This window comes from Drosophila takahashii, chromosome 2R (assembly GCF_030179915.1).
Source record: "Drosophila takahashii strain IR98-3 E-12201 chromosome 2R, DtakHiC1v2, whole genome shotgun sequence".
Lineage (NCBI taxonomy): Eukaryota > Metazoa > Arthropoda > Insecta > Diptera > Drosophilidae > Drosophila > Drosophila takahashii.
In genome coordinates, this window is record NC_091679.1 from 41,403,047 (window position 1) to 41,430,589 (window position 27,543).

The window sequence follows — 27,543 nt, forward strand, 5'->3', positions numbered from 1 at the left end:
CGTAAAATATATATATTCATTACAATTAATGTATAATATTGTCCTAATTATTGAAATATTTTAAAACAGTTTTCAAACAGCGTGTTAAGAAATACTATTTTTAGATTTGGCTGAGCATAATTCACTCGTTTAGCTCCCTCCAAGAAAATAAGCCCAGGCAACTGCAATTGTCATAAAAGCAAAAATGACCTCCCCAAAGACATGAATCTGTCAGCCTGGACTTTCCTTCGCGGGGAGATTAACGATGCAGCCGACTTGTGGCATCCGCACGTGTCCATTGCAGTCGTGAGTCATATTGGTCATGGGCCTAAGTAGCCACATCCCACGGGATCATTAAAAACAACTTGTAAGGCTGCGAAGGCGGCGCCGTTGCGCCTGCGCCATTCGGATGACCGGCAATTGATGGATGGTCGAGGGTCTGCCCTGAAAAATGAAGAGAAAATGGTAAAAACGGAAAAACGGAAGAGGGCTTTCGAGAGTCGGGAGTTGGAAGAGTCATTAGTATGCGCACACATAACACTTGGCATATTAATTGTCCGCGTAATGTTGGAGGCAGATGCAGTTCAAGTGAACTTACATGGAGTTGCAGTTGCGTTTGGATGGGGGATTGCTGATGATGATGATGACGAACTAATGTCAGTTGGTATCTGGGCACTAGAGATGCAAATTTTCATTATTTCGGGAAATATTCAGGCTTAAAAGTCACAGTTAACTGAGCTTTGTCATTTCTTTATTGTTTAAATTAATACTTTCTAAATTAAATAAAATTAAAAATAAAATATTTCCTAATTAATAATATTGCCAAGCAGATAATATTTATTTAACCTCTTCATGTATTTTCCCTATCAACATTGAGAGCTCTAATGTGTTTAGATAATTTGAACTGAAAGACTGAATAAATTTGCACTCTTTCATTAGAACAAAAACAATGTTAAAATAATCCCATTTTCCAGGGGCTTTTAATTGAATTCCTCTCGTGTTTTGTATGTTGATTTTTCACTTTTATTTTAATAGATCGTTAGCATCACTGGTGGGCAGCCATCAAAGGCATAGCCAGATCCATTGCCCAACCGCAGTGCACACAGTTAAAACAAAGTGCCATTTGCATAATGCCCGGCTAGACAAAACCGAATGAAAAATACGGGAAAAAAACGAGCGAACACAAGTTGCATGTGTGAGCGCATCTATATGTTAAATGGGAGTGGGGCTTGGGGTTTGGGGTTATTTACGATCCTGAGGAAGGGACCTGCACTTGGCGACGCAATTATGCAAGGCCCACTCTCCGGTAAAACGTGACCACCAACAGAGTGACTCTGCGACTGATTGCCTGCGCTGAAGAACTGGCCCTGGCAGATTGGCTCCGTTGGACACGATGGCAAAATATGTTAATTGGCATTGTAATATGCACATTAGATGTTGCCAACTACTAAGCGCTCATTAAACAAGCCCAAGCTCATGCTCGGCCAATTACTGCCGGCAGGTACATGGTACATGCCACAAAAAGTCACCCGAGAGGGGTGCCAAGTGATAAATTGAGGGTAGATGAATCGATTATGAAAACCAGATTGCCAGTCCCATGTTTGCTGTATCTCTATAAATTATAATTGGGATAGTTTATGAAAGAAAAGAGTAAATAAAAGGAAATATTTCAAGACTTCTTATGAAAAATAAAAGGAAATAGTTCTAGAGTTCTTATGAAAAATATAAGGAAATATTTCTAGATTTCTTATGCAAAAAAATTAAATTTCAAAAAGAATGCAACAACAAAATTTAGAAATTTTAACCTATAATCAAAAGATATATTATTAAATTATAGCCATATCGGATACACCGATTATTTCATAGAAAATCACTATGGACGGCAGTCCATGTAGTGACGAAGCGCACCAGGAGAGTGTGCGAAGGCGACTACTATATATACACGAAGAAATGAAAATCTGCTGTGATGGTCCGATCGTAATGAGTAATACACCAATCGAAAGGTATTGCAAAAACTTAAAGGATTGCATACCAAGACTTTAAGAAAATCAATTGGCTTGGGAGAGAGAGCGGTGAAAGTGAAAAAGTGCAAATTTCGAAATTTGGAGCTGTTGGGGCCGGTGGGGATAAATGCCCCCTCGCAATGTTTTAGTTGTGTTCTTATTGAAAATACCCGTCGAATGAGGGGTCATACGATAAAATCCGACGCTCCGTTCAAAAGTTATAGCCAAAATAAGATTTTCTTCTTCTTCCCAAAATGAAAATTTAATTCTGTTTGTCCACTTGTCCACTTGTCCACTTGTCCAAAATATGTTTTTTAAGTTCTGAAAATTTGATATGACGTTCATCACATCGATATAAAAAACTTTTGTTCTACCACTTTTGGAAAAACTCGCTAGTTTAGCGGGAAAACAGCTATAAATAGCTAAAAATCGGAAAGCCGTAACTTCTATACTACTAAAGCTACAGACTTGTGCTGCATCTCGTTTGAAAGGTATTCTTAAATGCTATAAACGCCTTCTATATGCAATTTGTGTAAATGTAATAGTTAAAAAAATATGAACAAAAGACAATTTTTTAAAACTTTTTTTTTAGCTTTTTTTTATTTTTCTCAAAAACGGCTCTAACGATTTTGGTTAAAACCTTAAACTGTATAGCCCTTGAGATTCCTTAAATTTTGGTATATAACACATTACTGTAAAAAGTCACGTTTAAAAGTTATTTTTATTCGAAAATAGCCACTTTTGCCAGCTCAAACAATTAACGCTCCCTGAGTATTGAATTTTGTGGGAGGGTATCCGAACTGTATTTTAAGGTCAGGGAATAGTTAAAATTGTTTGAAACTGTTCCATTATACAATTCTATAAATCACTATGGACGGCAGTCCATGTAGTGACGAAGCGCACCAGGAGAGTGTGCGAAGGCGACTACTATATATACACGAAGAAATGAAAATCTACTGTGATGGTCCGATCATAATGAATGATACACCTATCGAAAGGTATTGCGAAAACTAACAGGATTGCATACCAAGACTTTAAGAAAATCAATTGGCTTGGGAGAGAGAGCGGTGAAAGTGAAAAAGTGAAAATTTCGAAATTTGGAGCTGTTGGGGCCGGTGGGGATAAATGCCCCCTCGCAATGTTTTAGTTGTATTGCTTTTGAAAATACCCGTCGAATGAGGGGTCATTTGTCAAAATCCGACGCTCCGTTCAAAAGTTATAGCCAAAATAAGATTTTCTTCTTCTTCCCAAAATGAAAATTTAATTCTGTTTGTCAGTTTGTCCACTTGTCCACTTGTCCAAAATATGTTTTTTAAGTTCTGAAAATTTGATATGACGTTCATCACATCGATATAAAAAACTTTTGTTCTACCACTTTTGGAAAAACCCGCTAGTTTAGCGGGAAAACAGCTATAAATAGCTAAAATTCGGAAAGCCGTAACTTCTATACTACTAAAGCTACAGACTTGTGCTGCATCTCGTTTGAAAGGTATTTTTAAATGCTATAAACGCCTTCTACATGCAATTTGTGTAAATGTAATAGTTAAAAAGATATGAACAAAAGAAAATTTTTTTAAACTTTTTTTTTAGCTTTTTTTTAATTTTCTCAAAAACGGCTCTAACGATTTTCCTTACAACTTTAAAATATATAGCCCTTGAGATTCCTTAAATTTTGGTATATAACACATTACTGTAAAAAGTCACGTTTAAAAGTTATTTTTATACGAAAATAGCCACTTTTGCCAGCTCGAGCAACTAACACTCCCTTAGTATTGAATTTTGTGTGAGGGTATACGAACTGTATTTTAGGGTCATGGAATCAGTAAATTTGCACTTAAGAGTTCCATATAGGAATCTTTTGTTCTACGACTTTTGAAAAAAGCCGCTACTTTAGCGGGAAAAAAGCTAAAAATAGCTCAATTTCGTTAGTTTGTAAGTTCTACACTACTAAAGGTACACCCATGTGCTATAACTCGTTTAAAAGGTATTTTGATATACTTCATCGCCTTTTTAACTTAATTCGTTTAATACAATGGCTTACCAATTTAAATTTAAATGTATATATTAGCTCCTATGAGAGCAAATGTAAACAAACAAAAACTTCTGATATCAAATAAAAACACCTCTTAACGAGGTAAAAAACTAGTGACGATCGCGCCTTCAACATACAAAAGTTCTGATATCAACATTTGTGACGAAAAATTATTACACTCGTCATTAAATAGACTTTCTAATATTTTCTCATTCGGCACGCTGCAATAGAAAATGCCTGTAAAGGGAAAAAGGCTGGAATAGTTTGCTAGGGCGGGCCGAATGAGAAAATATTAGAAAGTGTATTTAATGACGAGTGTAATAATTTTTCGTCACAAATGTTGATATCAGAACTTTTGTATGTTGAAGGCGCGATCGTCACTAGTTTTTTACCTCGTTAAGAGGTGTTTTTATTTGATATGTAAATATCAGAGAGAACTTATTACCTTTTTTTTAAATTTTTCTTTATTTATTTTAAATGTTGTTGTACGCTAAAACCTTATAGAACCAATTTCTAAAGTGTCTTCACTGAAAGTGAGATTTTTAGTAGGCTACGTAGCCTATTTTAACAACTGTCAACTGCCTTTTGGGATCTACGGATCCAAATTCCTCAGTTAGCCATCACTCTCCCAGTACACCAGACCTAAATGGGATAGTTTTATGTTTTTCTCGGAATTTTGTTATCGGAATTTGGTTTATGTGATTGTGAAAGTTCAAAATTGTTTGTTGTATTTGGATTTAATCGAACAAGTGAGTAGAAATAATCGTACAAAGGAAGAAAATTCCAACGACACCTCAATTTTAGATCACTTTTGCCATGTATCCGAATGAGAAGAGTGTTTCGTCGAGGGGTACTAAGAGTGCCCCCAAAACAAAGTCATCCGATGGCAGTGGTGCTGCAGAAGGGATAAGATGCACCTGTCCGCGTGGAAAATGTCAGGACTGCAGTTGCTGCAACGGATGTTGCCGGAATTGAGGTTGCTCCAAATGCCAGAGGAACCGTCAGCGAAGCGAGAGAAGAACATAAAACTGTCCAAGTGTATATTCAGTTTTACAAAATGGTCATGGAAAAAGTTCCCCAAGGAATACCAGATTTCCGGTTCCTTGAGCGCGTGAAGAATTTCTGGCCACTGCAAAAATTACCATTTGGTTTCACAACACTTTGAACTGCCATTTAATCGGATTCCCAGTTTCAGATGATAATAGTTTTAACATAAATAACTTGGAACACTGTGTTACTCGGATTCAAAATAGCAGGATATCGTATTGGATAGCCTCTATAAAGCTTTCAACACTATGTTACTCGGATTCAAAATATTAGGACATCCTATTGGATACCACATTGGATACCATATAATTGGATTCCCTACACTTGAACTCTCCTCCTAGGACTAGGATAGCCAAATAATTGTACACAGATTGGTTGAAACAGCAATATGTTACTCGGATTCAAAACACTAGGATATCTACTTGGATACCATATTCTCGGATTCCTTATACTCGGATTTCCTTGGTAGGATAGGATACCCAAAATGTCGTCTCAAGATAGTTTAATACTTTAATGTTACTAGGCTTTAAACTTCAATAACTGATTTTGGAATTACCCTCCACTTAACAGAAATAAAAATAACCAAAAAATCTAGAAATTTGTTTTTATTTGGCAGCGAAATCTGTAAATGGAGGATATTAATTAAGGTATCTTTTGTTTGACTTATAACTCTTATTTTAAATCTGCTTTAAAAAAAATTCCATTTGACAGAGATGTATCTCTTAATTTTATGTAGCTTTAAGGATCTACAACTCCCGCAGTCGACCACAAAAAACAATTACAAAATTGTTGGGCAGTCGGTGGTTGTCTGACATGACCTGACCCCCAGCTTTCCGCCGAAACATCGAGTGAACATGTAAATGGAAAATTTTTCACAGACAGTTGGGTGCGTGTAAAAAATTTCACTTTTGATTTATGCGCCCGGCATGGAAAGGTGTTTGCTCAAAAAAAAAGAAAAGAAATGTATTAAAAAACAAACAAGAACTGGGAAAGTTTTGAGAACCTGAAGCAGGTATCGCAATAATAAAATTGGTGGGAGTTTTTAGGGGGCATTGAGCATAGTAGAGGTTATTGCAACATATTTGCATAGACAACCATTAGGACAACGAGGACCATTCAGCCACTCAACCATTCGGGCCATGAATGGCTATTACAGCGAATAGATTATGTTTTGCTATGCACGTTGCTCGGCTGCCATAAAATTTTATCTGCCAAGTTAATTAAGCCGGTAGTTAGCCGGCTGGGAAGCTGGACTATCCTGGAATATTTGCTCTCCTGGCTCTCCTGTTCATTTGCAGTTGAAAATTTAATTAGTTATTCCATTTGCGCGCCACACTCGCTTTTCATTGCGGCCACTCAGACTGCTACCTCTCATTTTCCGGTTAACCCAAAGGATTCGCGAAAGGAAAATGAAACTGTCTGTCCGCTGGACTGCGAATGAATGGGTGAAGGGGCCACAGAAAAATACCAAAAAAGCAGACACGAATATCTGATCAAGAGTTTCCACACCTTGGCTGGGAAATCAGCAGAATCGCATCAAAACTCACGCAAAGAAAAACTTCGAACGGCATGCAACAGCCTGAGTCTCAAGTTTCAGTTTGCAACCTTAGCACGCGATTCCATTTTTTTGCCCAAACGCCGATTATGACTTGTACTTGTTGAAAGAGCTAAATAAAAAACGAAAGGTACCCGCAAAAAAAACAGCTTAAAAAATGTGTAATGATTTTTTGGGCATGCTCAACATACTTGCAATAATTTGCATGCGACCCTCGACTGGCATGCAATGGACACTTCTCACGCAAGGCACAATAATGGATTAATTACAGGGTAATTGGATCCCAGACAGGTCACATACAATCTTGCAGCTATAAGTTTCAGTTTTGCAAACAAATTATATTCAAGAACTGTACAATAGTGAGTTGAAATAATTTATAAATTATGATTTATTTGAAAGATTTAAAGGAAGACCAAAAAATGCGACCAATTAATAAAACCTTATATCATTGAAATAATTTATTTTCTTTATAGTAATTTTTATAAGTCCATCCACCTGCCCACAATAATCAAATTAGCCACGTCTATTGGGTGACTTCCATTTGACCAAAGATGGGCCTCAAAGGCGTTACATGCTTAAGCACTTTGAGAGCTTGTTTGACCATCATGAACAGCAAACATTAAAAACGAACCCAAGGAGGTCCGGAGCACTTGAGAATGGAAATAGGTATGGGAACATAAAATGAAATTTTTAAATGCTCTTGTAACACACTCAGATGACCACCGTTCCCATTCCCACTTCTTAACTTGAAACCGAAAAAAATGTTTAAAAAATTCAATTTGTATGCTGGCAACAGGTGATTGAGATTTCTGAACTCGCCCTCGATTCAATCGATTGCATATTTTATGCTCCCATAAAGACTCATTAATTCTATTGGAATCGAGTCGTAAACAAGCCATCAAAACTGACCCGTTATTACACGAAATGGGGGAGAAAAGGAAATAAATAAATCGGTGCCGTAAAATCTTGTTTGTTGACATATTTAAATGACGTAAAAATTGAATAATAAAATAGGCCGAAATGGCCAATAATCTATAAATACTGCTAATTAATGGGAACTCCAACCGGTTTACAAGTTCTTGAGCTTAAAAATTAGCGGAGCATGTAAAAATCACTTTTAACGTAAAAGGTTAAGCTGTGTTTGTATACAAAATAGAACTTAATGGTCATATTAAAACCGAAATTAGAAATTAACAACTCAACAATGAGAAAAACGGCAAACAGCATTTTGCTTCTTTATATAATTGTCGCCAGAGGAATAAAAATAAATTTTTGTTAAAACAAAAACAGATCCTACCATTTTCATTAGCAAATTACTATTTTTAATGGTTACGGAACTATCACAAACAAAATTGTTTTGTGAAAGCTGGAAAAATAATTGCATAAGTACTTTTTTAGTTACGTTAGACTAACTTGTTCCGCAGCTTTTTTTTTAACTAATATATAAATTATTATATAATTATTATTAGATGTTAAATAAAGTGTATTTATTATACAACAAAGTCGATGGCAATGTTGAGTTGTTATTGACAACTAACACAGTTTGTGGTCACAAATTATAACCTACATAATTTGCAACATATATTAATACAAATAACTTAACTGGAGTTTTAAATAATTCATTGAATTCATTGCGCTGTCACCACAGGTTAATTAAACCGATTTATCATTAACCACAATACGAACAATAAATGGGTAAACCGCAATAAAAGAAGAGTCACTATTAATTGTTAATCATTAGGAACTTAATCCAAATAAAAAAGAAGACTTTGCAAATGAAATAAAATAAAGCAATATCGCGGAGATTAAAGAAAATAATATAAATATTCATTTTTCGGGAATCTTAGACCTACTCAAAAACTTAAATTGGTACATATATAAAAATCCTATAATAGATGTCAAACTTATTAGTGATACAACAAGCAAAGCCTACTCAGCACTAATTAGTTGTGAAAAATCCTTCAAGAAGAAGTTATGGTCACAGCCCGAATATTAACCATAATATTTCAAGCTTCATTGCTTGACTCACTTGGATTTAATTGGATTTCTCTCCGAACATGGATTATTTGATTCACAAATCTCTGGAGGCGTTGGGCCTATTGAAATTCATTTAGTTGTCCAACAAACTAATTGAAATAATCATGCGAAAATTTGTCTAATTTGTGGTCTTGTCCCCTACATAATTCACAATGCAGGCCAGACTCTGCCATGACATTCTGTCCTCCGGTGTCTGGGATCTGACATTTCGGTACAAATAAGGCAGTCAAGCGGCCATTTGCTGGTTCCCTGCGCATTTTCTTCATCAATGATTAATTGTTTTGACAATGTTGCAGCTACATACGTATATGTACCTCCATGGGCCCATCTTTGGCCCCCCGCCCCATCTGGTTTTGGATGTGGATGTGGTGAAATATTCCGCGTGGCAAGCGCAAACCTCTGCCTTTTGGTCCATGTCACATTTGTGGCCTGGCACTGACGAATGTCCCCAAATTGATGTATGATTTTGGCAGCGATGCCAAAAACCTGATGGGGGCAGTAGTCTGTCTCCATTTCCATGGGCTTCATGGGCTCCCCTCCCTTCCAGACTGCTGTGTGCGGAAGATTTAGTGCAGAGATTTGGGTTTTGTGGACCATTTTTGGCAAGCTATGATATATTTCCCAGTAAAGTTGAAGCTGCTTTATGCTAGTTGCATTGATTAAAGTTTTGTAGTAAATATTGATAAAGTTATGGATTTAAAGAGGCTAGATATATACTACATTTCATTTTCGTTGCCAGATATAATAAATTTATTTTAGAATATGGTTATAATGTGCTGTGCTAATTAATGTATCAATGTTTTTCGATTCCTAACTAATTATTAAATGGTAAATAAAATACAAAAGATCACCTTTCTTTCTTTTTTATTTAATTTCCAAGTAAGGTAGAAGTAATTTATTTCAGGATATGTAAATGAAATACAGCACCAATAAGTTTTTGGTTTTTAAACTAACCCCCATTTAATATTAGAAAATGTCACTAGCAGGTAGTTCGATTTCCCTTAGCTGTTGTCTCACACTTTCCTATCCGTTTGGCTCCAAATAAATCAGGTTTGCTTGTCTAACCCACTTGGAACAATTTCCTTGGTGCTGTATTTACACCTTCCTTTTCCTTTGGCGACAGCTATACAAATTAAACTTAAAAATAAATAAAGTGGACCAAAGTGGACGGAGGGATGGGCAGAAAGGGTGGCCCACAGTTTAGCTTTAGTTGCCCTTAAAAACTTTCACTTGACCCTTGTCAAGCGTTTGCAAAAGGGGGTTGGTCCGAATGCCAAAGCCCAAGGTGCGGGGTCAAAGACAGGACAGTCGAGTGTTGTAATCAACAGAAAATTGGCACCAGTCAACAGAACTCCTCCTCCCACAACTTATCCATCCGCCCCCTTAGTTTTAGTCCTGGCATCTCTGTATCTGTGTCAGTGTCAGCATCGTTTACGCTTAACTTCCTGCAGGATCTCTTTTTCGAGGGTGGTTGCCTTGACCAACTGACTCAGTGCGAGGGTTGCTCCATTTGGCTCCGTTCTGTTGTCGTTGATAAGTCGGCAGGGCTCAATAAATCGTCGCCTTAACAAAAAAAACATAGTTAGTGGATATTTGAAGTCACTTGGTGGTCCCCGTAGCCCCACATGGCCATTATCGTCCCCGTTGAGATCCAAACATGCGACCCCATGTAATCGCTGGCCGTTTACTTTATCATTTGCCAACATAAATTAGTAACTAAACGGTTGAACTAAACTGAGAGTGGAGCGTGTTTTGCATTTCATTAAATTAGAAGTACGCTGGGAGAAATAATTTGGGGGGAAATAATATACGATGTCATAATAAATACCATAGCATAAAATACAACAAAATACATTCTTATAACATTGTAATTATATTACATTTTTTAGCATAATAAAATTAAAAATTTGGATTTTAAACGTAAAAAAATATTTCTGTAAATTATACATACATATTTAAAAAACAAACAAATTAAAAAAAAAAATTGTTTTGTCAAATAAATACATATTTTTCCTAGTTTTTTTTTTGTGCATAAACAGGTATGAGTATGAGAAATGCTAATTAAGTGGAATGCAGAGTTGGCGCCACATGCCAAATATTTGCAGCAGCTGACACCAGTTGGGGGTCAGGAGTACGTGCTGGTTAATTAAGCGGCCATCCAAATGCATTACATGTCCTTGTGCTCAGGTGCAATAGCTTTTATTAGAGGGAGAGAGAGAAAGGCTAGAGGATAAAACAATTCCCTCAAGCTGGAACAGTTTACGTGACAATAGGCCTTAGCCTTAAAGCCACTTAAAAATCGAAAAAAAAGGAATCTCCGGGGTCGCCTGTCCGACTAACACAATTTTTCACACCTCTTTTCCCAAACCTTCTTTGTTAGCATTTATTATATATCTGCACCATTGACCGGGTCACCATACAGAACAAAAAAATGGAGCTACAAAAAATGTAGACATTTTCTTTAGCGCAAGTCATGCATTCCATTTCCTATTTACATTTATCTAACTCTCGCCAAAAAAAGGAGGAAAAGCAACGGATTTAATGGAAAACGATGATGCGCCAGGGTTGTTGGCCCCGTCGCTGTGGCGCCTGGCAACCCTGGTCGGCGCCACACAAAATTCCACTCCGCATTGCGTTCAGTCCGTTTTTATTGCATGTGATTGCTTAATTTATTTGTATATATTTTAAACATTATTTTAGATTTTTAGAGGGTAGTAAAAGGTATCCTGGCTTTCACATTTCTGATTTCAGCATTTACAAATAAGGGATTGTAAATATAATTTGTTTTACAAACATTAAATTGTGAATTTGTGTATACAAAACCTTTTATTCAAATCGAGGGATTACAATAACTTAGGTGCTTAAAATTTAGAATAAAATAAATCATATAAATCTTTACTTAATTTATGACAATATTTTTATCATAGAAATTTTATTCGAGGGTATTTCAAGGCATCGTTTTATCAAAAGTGGCCTGTCCTTCTCGTTTTTATTCAGCTTGGCTTTTACTCCTCTTTGGCGCTGACCAAATGGTGCCAACTAGACGCGATGCGCCAAAAATTGTTAAACGTTTGCCAAGTGCAATGTAAATTGGTGACATTTGTCGGATAACACTACGTATGCGTGATTTGTTTCAGTTCAAAAGTTAATGAACCGATAAAGATAGCACTGAATTCTACCTATTTATTTAAATATTAAATAAATATAATTGTAAAGAAATATATAATTTTCTACATTTTAAATCAACATTCCCACAATAATTTAATTTTTCAATGCAGCCTCTTAAAAAATAGGATGCAAAAAGTGTATCGAATCCACGTAACCATAAATCATTCAACTTAAATCCCTGTAACAAATTCGAATGCACGCGAATCAATTGTTCAATTGTTTCCGTAGGAAAATAAATAAAATATAAGCCCAATGCTGTTAGGGATTGCGCGGAAAATAAGGGGAAGCGGTGCTGCGGGAAGGGAAATAGGGCGTAGGGACAACAAACAAGTTGGCGGCCATAAATAAATATCGCATAAGCCCAGAGACAAACCTAGAATATAAATTTGCACTCTGTTTCTCTCTCTTTGTAGCACAATCAACTTAATTTCGTACAAATTCAATTTAAATAATGCCGCGGCTCCATAAAAAAATAATCTCGCATGCGAATATATCTATCTCTATTTGTGTATTGTGGCAGAACGAATTCAATTGTCTGGATTTGGTTTAAATGGCAGATGTTCGTTTGTAAATTTATTTGACTTTAAATAGTTTAAGAATAAATACTAAAAATATTTCATATTCTTTAATTATTTGTATTTAAATGCATGGATATTAAATGAAAAAGAAAATATTGTACTAAATTATTTATCTAGGAATTTAAGTTAGTACATGGCTATATTTACTTTACAAGTCAGCAAGCCTTTCTTTAAGCTGTTACTTTACTTATACTTTTTCCTTTTAATATTTCCCTTACTTGCTGCTAAAATTAAATTGAATTTGCCGCTTGAAATATTTTAATTTCCTTCGGACACGAAGCGAGTCCATCGAAACCTAATAAAACGACAGAGACACGTACGCACCTCTGACATCCAGAAACGCTGAAGATGACGTGTGGGATTCCCGAATGTTGCACCGTCTACTTTTATGTGTCTTGTCCTCCATTTCTGCCACATATGTTGCAATCTCCTCGAGTAAATTGAAGTGACAGTTGGGGCAGAAACGAGTCGGTGCGGAAATTAATTAAATTCCCTTAAAAAATCAAAGGGGGAAGATGATGCTTAAAGTCAGCTGTTCACGAATCCAAGAAAATGTCATGAATTTATTTAATTATTTCATGCCTATTGCAAAATAAAATTTTTAAGAAATAAAAATTTTATTATTGCCATAGTTATATGATTTCTTCTTTAAATTGGAAGATAAAATAAATATTTTCTTTATTTAATCCCATCCACCCTTTTTTTCTTATTTCCGTATCGCCATAAAATTAAAAAAGCCCAATATAAACACACTTCCCACCCACCACGCAGCAGGGCTGCAATTAATTTTCCATTGGCCGGGCGTTCAAACATTTTAATCAAATGACAAAACCGAAAATAATTTATTTTGCGGCACATAACTCACAGAGCAGTGGAAGCCGGCGAGCGGTTTATTAAATTTTGTTTGCTCTGGCGCTGAAAACAGGCTCCGTGCAGTGGCTGTTGCTATTTTCCTTGTTGTCCGCCAGTTGGCAAACTAATAGATTTTAAAAGCGGCTGTCCCTGTCAGCAAACCAAAGTTGCCCGTAGAGGGGAAATGCGGGGAAAGCCGAGTTAGGCGACGTGATAAACGCGGCAAAATAAATTGGTCAACTTGCAGTTTGGGTTAACGGGCAGTTTGTTGTGACAGCTGCAAGGCGATAGCAACAAAAAATACAAAAAAAAAAACAACAGGTTGTCGACTTTACAAAGTGATCGATGAATACATGTAATCAATAAATTCGCCACAGACTTTTAGCCCTGGAAGCTGTGATAATTCAAACGAAAGTCACGATCGTTTTATTTAAAAATGGTAAGTTGGATCGATATTTGGGGATAATTTTTGGGAAGGAAAGAAAGCTTAGATTTATGCAACCAAAAATTATAAAATTTAGATACATTTCTAGCATTTAAAAACGTTAAAACGTATTATACTTATTTATAAAAAAATTTAAAAATCTTATAGAAAATATACCTACATAAATAAAAAAATATAAATTTAATTTTTATAGTTCCAAAGAAGGTTTAATGCAACGATTAGACATAAAATAATCAAACGTTGTAAAGATAAAATAAAAGCATTAAAGATGTCTTCCTAAATTGTTATTTGGAGACGGAAAGCCAGGAACAAAATCCAAAAGTCTTTAACTCTCTTGAAAAATAAAAATATCCAACTGAGCCATCAATAAGTTCATTTATTTCGCATTACTCACGACTCGCTCCATTTTCCGCTCTCTCCACTTTTCGAATCTTTTCAGAGACCGCCTACATGTCTTGTGGTTATTGTGTAATTTGCCATTAAATCGTTGTCAACCACTTAATTGCTCGCTATAAATCTTAAACGCAATTGCTTATCGCTGGCCCGGACGAAAAATCCGGCAATTAAAAGCAAATCAAATGGACTTGCGGCCACTTTTTTTGCCACAGAAAGTTGTCTCTCTCATTGGTTCGCAATCTTGATGGCAATTTTCGGAACGACAAAACTCTATTTCCCAGCAGGAGTCTGGAATTAAGTTCTGCGTTTCTTTGTTATGCCGAAACTAAATTTCAATTTGCTTTAAACTCCACTAAAGCAAAACACACAACGCATCGCCTTCTGCATTTGCATTTTATTTCCAATGGCTGCGTTTCGCAATTTCTTAGAAACTTTTTTCCCTTCCATTGTTTTTTGGTTTTCTCGGGCAGAGAGGGCAATTTCACTTTTCAACTTTATTCGAGCGAAAAATTGACGTGGAAATAGTGGGTCGGTGAGGGGGAAAAATCTGTCTGGCATATCTCAGCGGAGAAAAGGTGTAGAAACTGAAGGAGTTGGAAGCTAGACAGGCGTTAAGCCTTCCAAAACAGACCAACCAAATGTGGACAGCCAAGAGAACGATAACGAAATACATTTTAAATATATGGTAGAGAATTTTGTGTAAAATGTAATATTCTTTGGGACCAACCAAAGTCACAGAATATTTATATTACATTTTATTGAGGAATATTTTCTTTTAATATATCTTAGTAAGACGCACTGAAGAAGAAATAGATTTTTCAGCTATTTAGGGGTTTTATTTGTGACATTTGGTAATAGATATTTGTTTTCAGTTATGCCAACTTATATTTTCGTAATACCTAATTTTAGACTCCCAATTTTCCTACGACTATGAACAAACGTCCGATAGAGACCCAAATAGTCCATTAATTTATTTAACTATAGCAATTAATTATTTTATTGAAATAACAAACTAACTCTATACCCAACTGCATAAATCCCATAATGAAAACTCTTCATATTTGTTCGAAATTGTCGTTTGGTTTATTTACAAATCGTTTGTAGATCGTGCGAATGGTCCAAACGGCCCATCGCCCTCAGCACAGCAATCTAATTACATAAGGCTCTACTCTATATAAATCTACTTAACTAGATGGAGGAATGGGAGCTACAGTCGCTGGGTGGAGCTGATCAGCCAGGCGACGAGGAGGGTGAGGCCCAGTCCGATGCCGGACAGTCCACCGGCGGATCCAGTAAGTTCAACGGTGTTGCAGCCATCGGTGGAGCACTTGTTGCAGTGGTCCTCGTTGTCGATCTCGCACTCCAACTCACTAGCGCAGCCCCTCCTCAGAAGTCCATCGTTGTAGGAGGTGACACAGTTATCATTGGCCGCATAGATGGGACAGACGGCCAGGCTGTTGGGTTGCTTGGCACAATTGGAGTCGGCGGTGGAGTTGCAGATGTGGCAGCGTCGTCGGTTGTTGGGGAAGATCTCCGCGTTGCACTTGGCGCCGGAGCAAACGGCACAGGTGCCGCTGGCCACACAGCTGCTGCTCTCGGCGGAGCTCAAGGCGCTCCTGCAGCCACGGATCGTATGGCCATCCTCCAGGCGGGTAATACACTCGGAATTGGGGGCATTGCAGATAATAGTTGAGGTCACAGCCGTGGGTTCCTGGGCGCACTCCAGCGATTTGCTGGAGTCACAGGCCAGACACTCACCTTCGCCAGGCAGACGGCTCAGCTCATTGCACTCGCTTCCTTGGCAAGAGTATAACTGATTCGCATTCTGCCACTCGTCCAAACTGGAGCTATTCTGGCTACTTGCGCAACCCATGAGCTCCAGGGCACCGCCACTGGCATACTTGGCGAAACAGTAGTCATCCGATTTGTAGGCCAAACAAGCCTGCGACTGGCTGCTTGAGCAAGTCGAATCCGCACAGGTGTGGCAACTCAGACGATCCGCGGGATACGAGAAGGTGTTGCATTCGGCTCCCGAGCAGGAGGCACAGTTGGTGCCACTCTCATCGGTGGTGCAATCGGAGCGATCGTACAGTTCCTTGTCATCCAGACAGGATCGAATCAAATCCTCGCCACTCAGAGCCACCAAACACTGACCCTTGCAACTGCGCTGGGTCAAGTCCGATCCTTTGGGATCCGTGATGCAAGTGGATCGGTTGGCAGAATTACAGAAGGTACAGCTGACATACTCCTCGGTGGACCAGGCATCATTGCACTCATTCGACTTGCAGGTGAAGCACAGGGATGGGTTCTTCCTACAATAACGATCCTCGTAGTCATCCACATCATCCGAGCAGCCACGCCTCCTCACCGTCACGCCATCCGCCTCGAAGACGGTCTTACAATCCTGATCCTTATTCAGGGTGCACGTGACCGCCGGTCCCAGCGAACTTAGACAATGTTCTCCTACGCAAGTGTGACACTTCAAGGGCAAATCCTGGTACACTCCATGCTGACCATCATCCACTCGGTTGCGAAGATCGATGGCATTGCACTCGCTTCCCGAGCAACTGCGGCAATTGCTAAAGTCACTGGAATCGCACTCCACGAGGCTGCTGCAACCACGAGTGGTCACATTTCCGGAGAGCAAGGTCTTACAGGTCTCCGTTTCGCTGACCCATGGACAGGCCAAAGTGTACGAAGGATCCGACTCACAGCTGGAATCATCGGCAGAGGTGCAGGAATAGCACACTTGACGATCAGCAGGGAAGACCTTGAAAAGTGGGGAGGATTTGGTATAAGTTAAGATGTTTAAGTAGGGGTAGAGTCTTTTCTACTTACCTCACGATTGCAACCATCGACGGAGCAAACGGAACAGTTGGCATCGTTTCCAAGAAGACAGGCGGCGAAATCGGACTGACCGAGGTCGTAAAGGCAACCACGGTGGGTGGAACCATCTGAAAAAAGGGATATTTGTTAGATATAAGATATGATTAAGATATGATATGAGATATAGTATAAGATATGATACGATGTGATATGAGATCAAATAAAAACACCTCTTAACGAGGTAAAAAACTAGTGACGACCGCACCTTCAACATACAAAAGTTCTGATATCAACATTTGTGACGAAAAATTATTACACTCGTCATTAAATAGACTTTCTATAATATTTTCTCATTCGGCCCGCCCTAGCAAACTATTCCAGCCTTTTTCTCTTTACAGGCATTTTCTATTGCAGCGTGACGAATGAGAAAAGATTAGAAAGTCTATTTAATGACGAATGTTGATATCAGAACTTTTGTATGTTGAAGGTGCGGTCGTCACTAGTTTTTTACCTCGTTAAGAGGTGTTTTTATTTGATATGAGATATACTTTAAGATATGAAATGATATAATATGATATGATATGAGATATAATATAAGATATCATACGTTATGATATGTTATGAGATATAATATATGATATGATATAATATAGATATGATATGATATGACATGTTGAGCCACTAAACTCACCATCCTCCAATTTGGTGAAGCATCCCGTGTGGGGCAACTGGCTGCAGGTGGCAAAGACTCCCACTGCCTCGGCATTGGTGGCGCAGGTGGGATCCTCGCGAGAATCGCAGACGGCACATCGCACGGGGGACTGAAGTTGCGGGACGTTGCAGTTGGTGCCATTGCAAACGGCAATGCGTTTCGTTTTGATGATCGATTCCAAGTCCTGATTGCGGAAGGAGCTCAGGCAGCCGAGTTGCTTGAGGTCGTTGTCCTCGTCCACCCACAGGAAGCAGCTGTCCTCGGGCTTGTAGATGGCACAGGTCTTGGGCTGCGGATCCTCGCACTCGTCGCCCTCGCAGGTGTAGCAACTGAGGCGATCTTCGGGCAGGCTCTGGACATTGCAGGAGTCGCCGGAGCAGGCGGAGCAGCTAGAATCACTGCCACTGGCACAGGACAGCTGATCCGACTCCTCCTTGTCGTCCAAACAGGTGCGAATGAGATCCAGACCGGAGTCACTGCTGCCGTACAGAGCAGTCATACATTGTCCCTGGCACTGGCGAGTCCTGTGAGTGGTACTGGTGGGATCCCACAAACAGGACGAGTCCTTGTAGGAGTCGCAGTAAATGCAAGTAGTGTACTGACTGAGAGCGGTGGCATTGTTGCAGCCGTTGGACTTGCAGGCGGGACAGCTGGCGGCATTGGAACCGCAGTAGGTGGCGATGGTCGGATCCGATTCCACCTCATCCTGGCAGCCACGTCGCGTGACTACGCCATCCGAACCAAAGACGGTCAAACAGTCCTGCTCGTTGTTGTTCTGGCACTTGACGGTGGGAATATCCTCCTCCTGGCAGGCGGCACCCTCGCAGGTGAGACACTCCAACGGGAGGTCCTGCCACTTTCCGTAGTTATCATCCGACTTGGCCGCCAAATCCACCTGATTGCAGCCATCTCCCTCGCAGTAAACACAGGTCTTGGCATTCGCCTCGCAACTCAGCGAGGAGGAGCAGCCCCTGTAGGTCACGCCGTTCCTCAGATTGGTCACACACGTGTCATCTGCTTCGTACAGATAGCAAACAGTGAGGCTCGAAGGATTGGAGGCGCAATTGGCATCCGTGTCGGAGTTGCAGACGTGGCAGGATCGTCGATTACTGGGGTAAACCTGCTTGTTGCAACTGCTTCCTTGACAGGAGTTGCAAGAGGTTGAGGTGCCATTGTAGCAGGAAAGGAAATCGTCATCCTCCAAGCTGGAAAGACATCCCCTCTCGGTGTGTCCATCGGAAAGGATTCGGGAGTAGCATTCAGGGAAGCCTCCAAGGACGCAGTTCGTCGAACTGGTCACACTGGAAGGACTAATCGCACAATTGGCCTCGGTACGTGAGCTACACAAGGTGCAACTCTCGCTTTCCGGCACGGATTCAATCGTATTGCAATCGTTATCGCTGCAGGTCAGCAATCTCTTCGAACGTCTCAACAGATAGATATCCTCGTGACTGAGTTCACTCAGGCAGCCCAGCGAAGACACGGATCTCTCCTCATCGAACTGTATGAAGCACTCATCGTTCTCCCTGTAATTCGAGCAGCTGCTGGCCTCCGGTTTCTGGCACTCGTCACCCTGACAGACCAAACAGCTTTGCCGGCTGGCCACGAGGTCCTCCACATTGCACTTGGCACCCTCACAGGTGGCACAGAATCTCTTGCTGCCCGCGGTGCAAGCATCGCGATCCTCCTTCTCCAGATCATCATAGCAATTGCGGATCAGCGCATAGCTGGGATCTTCAGTTTCGTTGAACAAAGGCAGGAAGGCCGAGACACAACGCTCGTTGCACTGGCGAGTCTTGGTGATCTGGGTGGGATTACTGAGGCAATTCGAATCCACACTGGAGTCGCAAACGATGCATTCCACATAGTTATCTTGAGAATCAGCCAAGTTGCAGTTATTGGAATTGCAACGTGGGCAGGATGAGGGATTCTCATCGCAGTACGTGGAGGCCTCGAAGACGGTTTCCGAGCAACCTCGTTGGGTAACCGATCCAGTTTCGCCGAAGACGGTCACACAGTTGTCATAACCCGAGCACTTTGTTGGGGTTCCTCCACCAGAAGCACATTCCGTGCCCGAGCACACCAAACACTCGATGGGCACATCCTGCCAAGCTCCGGGCAAACCATCCTCGCCAACTCGCTCCAGATTAACGGTGTTGCAACCATCGGCGGAGCTGCAAACGCGGCAAGTTGAGGAATCTGAGGGATTCGAGCAGGTCAACGTCGAATTGCATCCCCTGTAGGTCACTCCATCCAACAAGGTAGTCACACAGCCCTCGTCCTGGGAGTAAATGGGACACACAGTGCTGGTGATACTCGCTGGTGAACTAGCACAATTGGAATCACTCGAGGAATCACACTGGATGCACTTCCTCCTATCGGCAGGGAAGACGGAGAGACCATTGCAACGTTCGCCAGTGCAAGTGGAGCAGAGTTCTCCGTCACCAGTGAGGCACTCGTAGAACTCGCCGCTGGCCAAACTGGAGAGACAACCACGAATGGTATTACCCTTGGCATCGATCTGCGTCACACACTCGGTGTAGGGCATCTTGGAGCAAATGTCGGTGGTGAGCAGCTGATTCGGATTGGTGGCACAGCGAGGATCGTCCGTGGAACTGCAGTGCAGACAAGTTTGGGGTTCGGGCGTGAGTCCATATTCATTGCACTTCTGCCCGGAACAGAGTAGCAATCGCTGTTGGGCCACCAGCTCCTGGATCACCTGGGTCTCAAAGTCACTGGCACAGCCCATGGCCACGACACCGGTGTCATCGTAGGCCAGGTAGCATTGATCCTGCTCCCTGTAGGCCACACACTTCTCGGTTTCGGGGTCTTCGCACAAGGGATCCTTGCAGGCATAGCACTCCTGAGGATTGGCAATGACATCATCTCCGTTGCAGAGGGATCCAGTGCAGGCAGTGCAATTGGCATGAGTTCCCGCCGCACAGGAAGTGCGTTCCGCCTCGTTAAGATCATCCAGGCAACCGCGAGTGGGCAGCAGAGCAGAGTCCCAGGAGGAGCTGCGTGGATACAATCCCGTCATGCACTGACCCTGGCACTTCCTGGTGGTCTCCGGCTTCTCCCAGGCACAGTTCACATCCTCCTCGGCATCACAGAAGTAGCAATCCACATAGGCATCCAGGGACAAGGCGTTGTTGCAACCATCCGACTTGCACTGCACGCAGCTATCCTTGTTCAGGTCACAGTACTCCGTATGGGCAGCCAGGACGGTATCACTGCATCCTCGGGACACCACCTGACCCTCGGAATTGAAGACCGTGGAGCAGGTCTGCTTGTTGTTACCCTCACACTTGGTGGCCTCGCCACTAACAGCGGCACAACTGGCGGCGTCATTGCATTCGTAACAGCTTAATGGGAGATCCGTCCACTTTCCTGGTTCGCCAACATAGCCCGACTGCAGATCCACATCATTGCAATCGGCTCCGGTGCAAATCCTGCAACTTCCCGCCTCGGATGCATCGCAGTTCAGTTCCGATTGGCAGCCACGACGAGTTCGTCCGTTGCTCAAGGAAGTGGCACAGGCATCGTTCTCCGAATAGGTACGGCAATAGCTCGAGTAGCTGGAGGGATTCAGGGCACAGTCAGCATCGCTGGAAGAATCGCAGCGCAGACAGGTCAGCCAATCCGAGGGATAGACCTCACTGTTGCAGTTGTTCGTGCTGCAAATGGTGCAGTTGGAGCTGCCAGAGCTTAAGCATTCATCGAAGAGGTCATCCTCGGTGTCCATAAGGCAACCACGCACCAAAACGCCATCTGAAAAGGATTGACGTTAGAAGTTAGAACAGCAAAAGTTCCTTTAAACTAGAGCTTGAAAATGATCGATGTCAGTATTGATATTATCGATATTCTTAAAATTTTTCAAACATCGATGTATATCTGATATATCGATGCTTCTCTAATGTTTTATTAGACAGAAACAAACAGAATTGTATCTTTAATTTTGAGGACCGGAAATTAAAATTAAATAAATAAACCGCGATTATTTCTAATACAAAAATTTATAATAATGCAAGTGTGAATTTTAATAAATTTCTTTGAAAAAATAGATAGTTTCGATACGATAAGATAAAGTATCGACAATATCGATACTCCCAAATATCGATACTATCGATATCGATAATTTTCAAGCTCTACTACTGTAAACACTCACCTTCGTTCAAGTAGTTGTAGCACTCGGGGTTGATTTGGTGCTGGCAGACAACTGCCGTATTTCCAACACCGCTCACACAACGGTCATCATAAGTGGAATTGCAGTAATTGCAGGAAACGCCAGTTTTCAGCTTGTCCTTGGTGTTGCAATCGTTGCCAGAGCAGAGGTAAAGATCCCTTCGGTTGATGAAGAGGTACGAATCCTGCAGATCGGTGGCACAACCCATGGCCTTGATACTCAGATCGTCCACCTGAATGTAGCACTGCTCTCCGGACCGATAGCCCAGGCAAAGTTGGCTGGTGATCGTTTCACACTCGGCATCCTCACAGACATTGCAGCTAAGACGATCTTCGGGCACATCGGCCGTGTTACAAGTGGCGCCCGAACAGGAAGCGCAGTTCTCCAAGGTTCCAGCAGCACATGCCTCACGATCATCGTACTCGAGATCATCCAGACAACCGCGCGCTAGATCGTAAACGGGATTCGAGTCCGACCGATTGCGGGGATATAGGCCGGTGAAGCAGCTTCCCTGGCAGGATAGAGTTCGGGTAACATCTCCCACCTTCCTAACGCAATTGGCATCCTCGCTGCCATCACAGAACAGACAATCCACATAGGCACTCAACTCCTTGGCGTTATTGCAGCCCGTCGACTTGCAGAACTTGCAGTTACCCGTGTTCTCATCGCAGTACTGCAGGAGCTCTTCGTCCTCGTAGAGAGTGTCGGAGCAGCCTCGGAAGACCACAGCCCCAGAAGCATCGAAAACGGTTCCACAGTTTTGCTCATCGTTGCCGGTACACTTGCGCAAGGTGCCCGAGCTGGATCCCTGGCACTCGGTGCCATTGCAGGTGTAACAATTCACCGGCGGAGTGGACCACTTGCCGGGGTAACCAATGTAGGACTCAAAGAGATCTGCCACATTGCAGTTATCCTTGCCCGAGCACATGCGACAGTGCTGTTTGTCCGAATCGTTGCAGGTGAATTCCCGCTGGCAGCCGCGATAGGTTACCCCGTCCACCAACTTGGCACTGCATCCCTCGTTCTCCAGATAGAAGGGACACACCGCAGCCTCACCGGTTCCCGATGAGCAGGTCGGATCGGTCAGGGAGTTGCACCTCTGGCAGCGACGACGATCGGCGGGATATATCTCGGTGTTGCAGTGATCACCCGTGCAGACTGTACAGGTTCCAGTGCCAGCGAGGCACTCCTCCAATTGTTCGCGAGGCAAGCTGCTCAGGCAACTACGCTGGGTGAAGCCATCTGGAAGAAAACGAGTCGAATTACAAGGGATTACAAAATCGAATGGTACAAAACCCACTTTTGACCCTCGTTTGGCAACTACTGTAAGGTAAAATACCACAGTTTCCAACCAGCTCGATCTTTGAGGGATCCGTGGCACAGTTGGGATCTTCCTCGGAATCGCAGGCGTAGCACTTGTGTGGCACTGGCAGGTTATCGAAGAAGTTGCAATTGCTCTCATCGCAGAAAAGCAGGGAATGGAAGTTATCATCCACATACTCCTCATCCAGATCGGACTTGCAACCCATAGCCTTGATATCAGCATCATAGCTAAACAAGATATAGCATTGATCAGTGGGACTGTATTGGCTGCAGAGACTGGACTCCGGATCATCGCAATCCGATCCAGAGCATTTCCAGCAGGTCTGAGTGATATCGGAAATAATATCCACATTACAGTTGGCGCCCGAGCAGGCTTTGCAAGTTCCATCAGTGCCGGCAATGCAGCTAGCCTGATCTTCCGGCTCCTTGTCGTCCAAACAACCTCGCACAGTGTCAAAGATGAAGTTCTCACTGGATCTCTGGCGGGAGGCAGTCATACATTGGCCATTGCAAAGGCGACGGGACTTGACATTCGCCGCATTAGTGGCACAATCCTCGTTCTCATAATCGCAGTAGATGCATTCGGTGTAGGAATCCAGGGATCTGGCACCATTGCATCCGTTGGAGTTGCAGTTGTGGCAGTTGCCTCCATTGGCATCGCAGTAGGTGGCCCAGGTTTCCTCCACCACCTGGCTGCAGCCCTTGGCGGCAACAGCTCCATCGGCACTGAAGACGGTCACACAATATTCGGAATCACTAGAGCAGGTGACATTCGTGAGTTCGCTGGCAGCACAACTGGCGGCATCCGTGCAACTCTGGCAGCTGAGGGGCAAGTCCTGACCCCACAGACCCGGCTGACCATCCTCCAGCCTCTTCAGATTGCCGGCATTACAATCGGCTCCCGAACAGAGCTGACACTTCTTGGGATTACTGGAGTCACATTCGAGCGAGGCACTGCATCCACGTTGGGTATTTCCCGAGAGATCTATGGAGGTTATGCATTGCTGATTGGCGGTGTGCAGCAGACAGAGGGCAGAGGCGGTGGGCGATGATTCGCAGGTAGCATCCTCACTGGAATCGCAGATCTGACAGGACAAACGCTCACTGGGTTGCAGCTGGAAAATAAAGTTCAAGTTTAAATTTATCAATACGATTTCAAAAATTGATCCGATTTGAAAGATTTTTGGTTTGGCGATAGGTACACACAAAAAAAGCATGTTAAGGTCATACAAAATGCATATCGTTTTAACGTGAAATACTCTTTTCGACCAGTTGAATTTTACCTGGCCGCATATCAAATTAAAATTGATTTTAAATAATGTAAAATCGATCTACAGGCCAATTTTAACTGGCCGCATATCAAATTAAAATTGATCTTAAGTAATGTAAAATCGATCTACTTTTCATATCGATTTTTTTGGGTGTAACTGACATATTAAATTCTTCTTTGAATAACTCTAAACCCACCTGTTGATTGCAATTCTCCCCGGAGCACCTCAAGCACTTTGTGGAGTTGGTGTCCTTCAGACATTCCAGGTAATCCTCGCCCTCCAAACTGGTGAGACAACCCCTCTCCGTGTGTCCGTTATCCAGAATCCTCGAATAGCAATCGGTGTTCGCTGGACCCTCGCATTCGGTAGCCGTATCCACATCCTCTGGAGCTACAGCACAATCTTCATCCGTGCGGGAACTGCACAATTTGCAAGACTGAGTCTTGGGCAAGGCAGAGGCCACATTGCAGTTGTCACCAGTGCAGTACCACAATTGCTTGTTGGTCTCCATCAGGGTAACATCGCTCACATTGTACTGACTTAGGCAGCCCATTTCGTAGATGGTACCCGCAGTATCGAATTCGATGAAGCAGCTCTCGGCATTATCTCCCGATGGAACAGCCCGGCAAGTGGTCGACTGGGGACCAGTGCAATCTCCCTTGCAGTAGTTACAACTTCCTCGGACACCCAAGTCCACGATATTACAGCTGGCTGTGCTGCAGGCTATACAATTGTCGAGGGTTCCTTCGGCGCAAGCCTCCCGATCATCATAGTCGAGATCATCCAGACAAGTGCGAACCAATTCCAGTGGGGCACCCACTTCGCTATTGGTGGCATAGAGTGCTGTGATACACTGCTGGTTGCACCTCCTTCGCTCAGTCACAAGTTCAATGTCGAAGACACAATTATCATCGCTCTGGGCATCGCACAAAACGCACTCGAGCAGATCCTCAGCGGTTTTCAGGGAATTACAACCGTGCGATCGGCACTCGTAGCAATTGTCCCCACTTTCTGTGCAGACGGATTCCAAATTATCGCTGCAACCTCTTTGGATCACAGCACCATTGCTGTTGAAAATGGCCACACAGCTTTGACCTTCGTTATCCAGACATTTTCGCAAGGCTCCAGATCCTGCAGAACACTCTTCTAGGGTGGCACACTCATGACAATTGATGGGGCCCGAATGCCAGTTGTGGATAAAGGCATCTGCAAGTAATTAATTAAAAATTTTACCTTAATGTTTTGAAGGCCAACATTAAATTTCCTTGAATATAAGAAATTTAATTTAATTTAAACGTTATTAAAAAATGGAATACCATTCCGAATTCATAACAATTTAATTCGCCCTGTCTTCTTTCCCGAAAGTTACCAAAACTCGCTTTGGAAAATACGTTATTGAATTTATAACCATTGGCAGTACGCGGCTTGTTACTTATAAAATAGTTTATGGTCCGCACGGTAATCGAATTTCGCCTTGTTTATGACTACCGATGTCCGCTGGCTGCCGTTACCACATCGAGGCGATCTTTTCCCCGTAATCAGCTAATAAATTAATAATTGCTTTGCAATCCATAAAAAAGCCAATTCAATGACGATCGCCAGACCTAATCTATAACGAAGCGTGTTCTTGTATAATGAAGAGGAAAAGGGAAAGTTCGAGTGTTAAAGGGGGTAATCCCTTAAAAATTTCTACTTAGAGATTCTTTACTTTTTCAATTAAATTAAAATTGTTTTTCTGACAATAATATTATTAACGCCATGTTTTTTTTAAACTCTGAATTCCCATACATTCCTAAGGCTAAAAACCTACTCCTAATTTAACATGCGGACAATAAAGGAATTCAAGAACAATTGTACATATTTTAAATATATCATTTACTGTCAGCTTCACTGAAATTAACATAAATACTGATTTTTATAAAGTACGGTTTCCGTTTCGCAAAGTCCAAAATCCACTTCTAATCTTTTCCTTGACTTAATCCATATAAATCAAGATTGGTGGATTTCCAAATCACTCGAAAATTCTGATTGCAATTCTTTCGCAACTTGATTAACACCAGAAAAGTAATATGATTAAATCTTTTTTACTGTGAACCAAGTAAGTGACACGCCTTTTATAATCAATATTAGTTACACGCTTACGTCTCTTTATGAGTGCTTTTTTGTTTTATTGATAATAGATAATGGTTCATATAGCCCATATAAAAGCATGTGTATGAGTCATAAAAGTCGGCGCGTTTGACGGACATGCAATTATTTTGTTCTTTGTCCGATGGGGAATAACACGGGCAGATTCGTACTATCGGTAAATAAGATAGGTCAATCTTCCTTTGATACATTTTGGTTCTTAATTCAACGGATTTTCCAAAGTACATTTTATTTTCGTTTTCATTTTTAGCAGGAAGTTTATTAATGGATTAACTGAATAACGTTTACGTAACGTAGGTAAAAATATTAGGTAGCTCCATTTTTCATCTTTTAATAATAACACGAAAAACATGGATATTATTTAATAGTTTGTTAAAAAAATAATGAACTTAATTATTTTATTTCCATTTTCGGTTTCAATTGTGTTTTGTGCAATTTTTCTTTTATGATCGCACACGATGTTTTATATAACTTGGTTAGTTTCTTTAAAATTTCTTAGCTTCTTCTGTTTTTTGTTCATATTTGGCACTTTTTTGGTCGTAGTCCACTTTCACTTTCACTTTGGATTATCCTTTATCCTTGATGGTGCTTGTTCAACCTACCACTTGACTGGTTTAGCACTAGAAGTAGCAGGGCTACTCCTGCTACCGTTGATTTCATGATCGTTTGGGGGCTACTTCAATCGCGGCGACTCGCGTATTTCCGTATTAGCCACAAAAATGGATTCCGGCAACTAATTTTTAGCTGGATGATGTGAGGCCTTTTATAGATTTTCGACCGGCGACAAGCTCGGGGCAATCGATCGATCGATGGGTCCTATCGGGCCCGCTTGATTATTGCTCTATATTAGGGGCCCAAAGCGATTATATTGTATGGCGCTGTTGCCATAGCTATATGGCCGATAAAGCTTCGTTATTTATAACCGATGGAGGGGAATTAACATAAAAAACAACAAAAACTATCCAGATAAGCCGACCATAATCAG

The 27,543-nt window shown here is 41.6% G+C and overlaps 1 protein-coding gene across 1 annotated transcript; it reads right to left on the reverse strand.

Annotated features, from left to right (window-relative positions):
* Positions 1 to 15,152: 15,152 nt before the first annotated feature.
* On the reverse strand, positions 15,153 to 27,282 carry LOC108063412 (uncharacterized). The gene is made up of 7 exons (XM_017150480.3): positions 27,161 to 27,282; positions 24,607 to 25,616; positions 23,117 to 24,254; positions 21,799 to 23,058; positions 17,610 to 21,401; positions 16,931 to 17,046; positions 15,153 to 16,862 (listed from the first exon to the last, which is right to left on the reverse strand). Exons 1-7 carry the CDS (start codon positions 27,216 to 27,218, stop codon positions 15,300 to 15,302), a joined length of 8,937 nt encoding a protein of 2,978 aa, XP_017005969.3. The 5' UTR covers positions 27,219 to 27,282; the 3' UTR covers positions 15,153 to 15,299.
* Positions 27,283 to 27,543: the final 261 nt, after the last annotated feature.

What these genes read in the sequence shown, in the direction of transcription:
- LOC108063412 (XM_017150480.3), bottom strand. Translation starts at nt 27,218, where the DNA reads ATGAAATCAACGGTAGCAGGAGTAGCCCTGCTACTTCTAGTGCTAAAC. An exon ending in TTGCCAAACGAGGGTCAAAA is followed by an intron (nt 23,059 to 23,116) that starts GTGGGTTTTGTA and finishes GTTTTCTTCCAG; the next exon opens with ATGGCTTCACCCAGCGTAGT. An exon ending in CTACAACTACTTGAACGAAG is followed by an intron (nt 21,402 to 21,798) that starts GTGAGTGTTTAC and finishes AATCCTTTTCAG; the next exon opens with ATGGCGTTTTGGTGCGTGGT.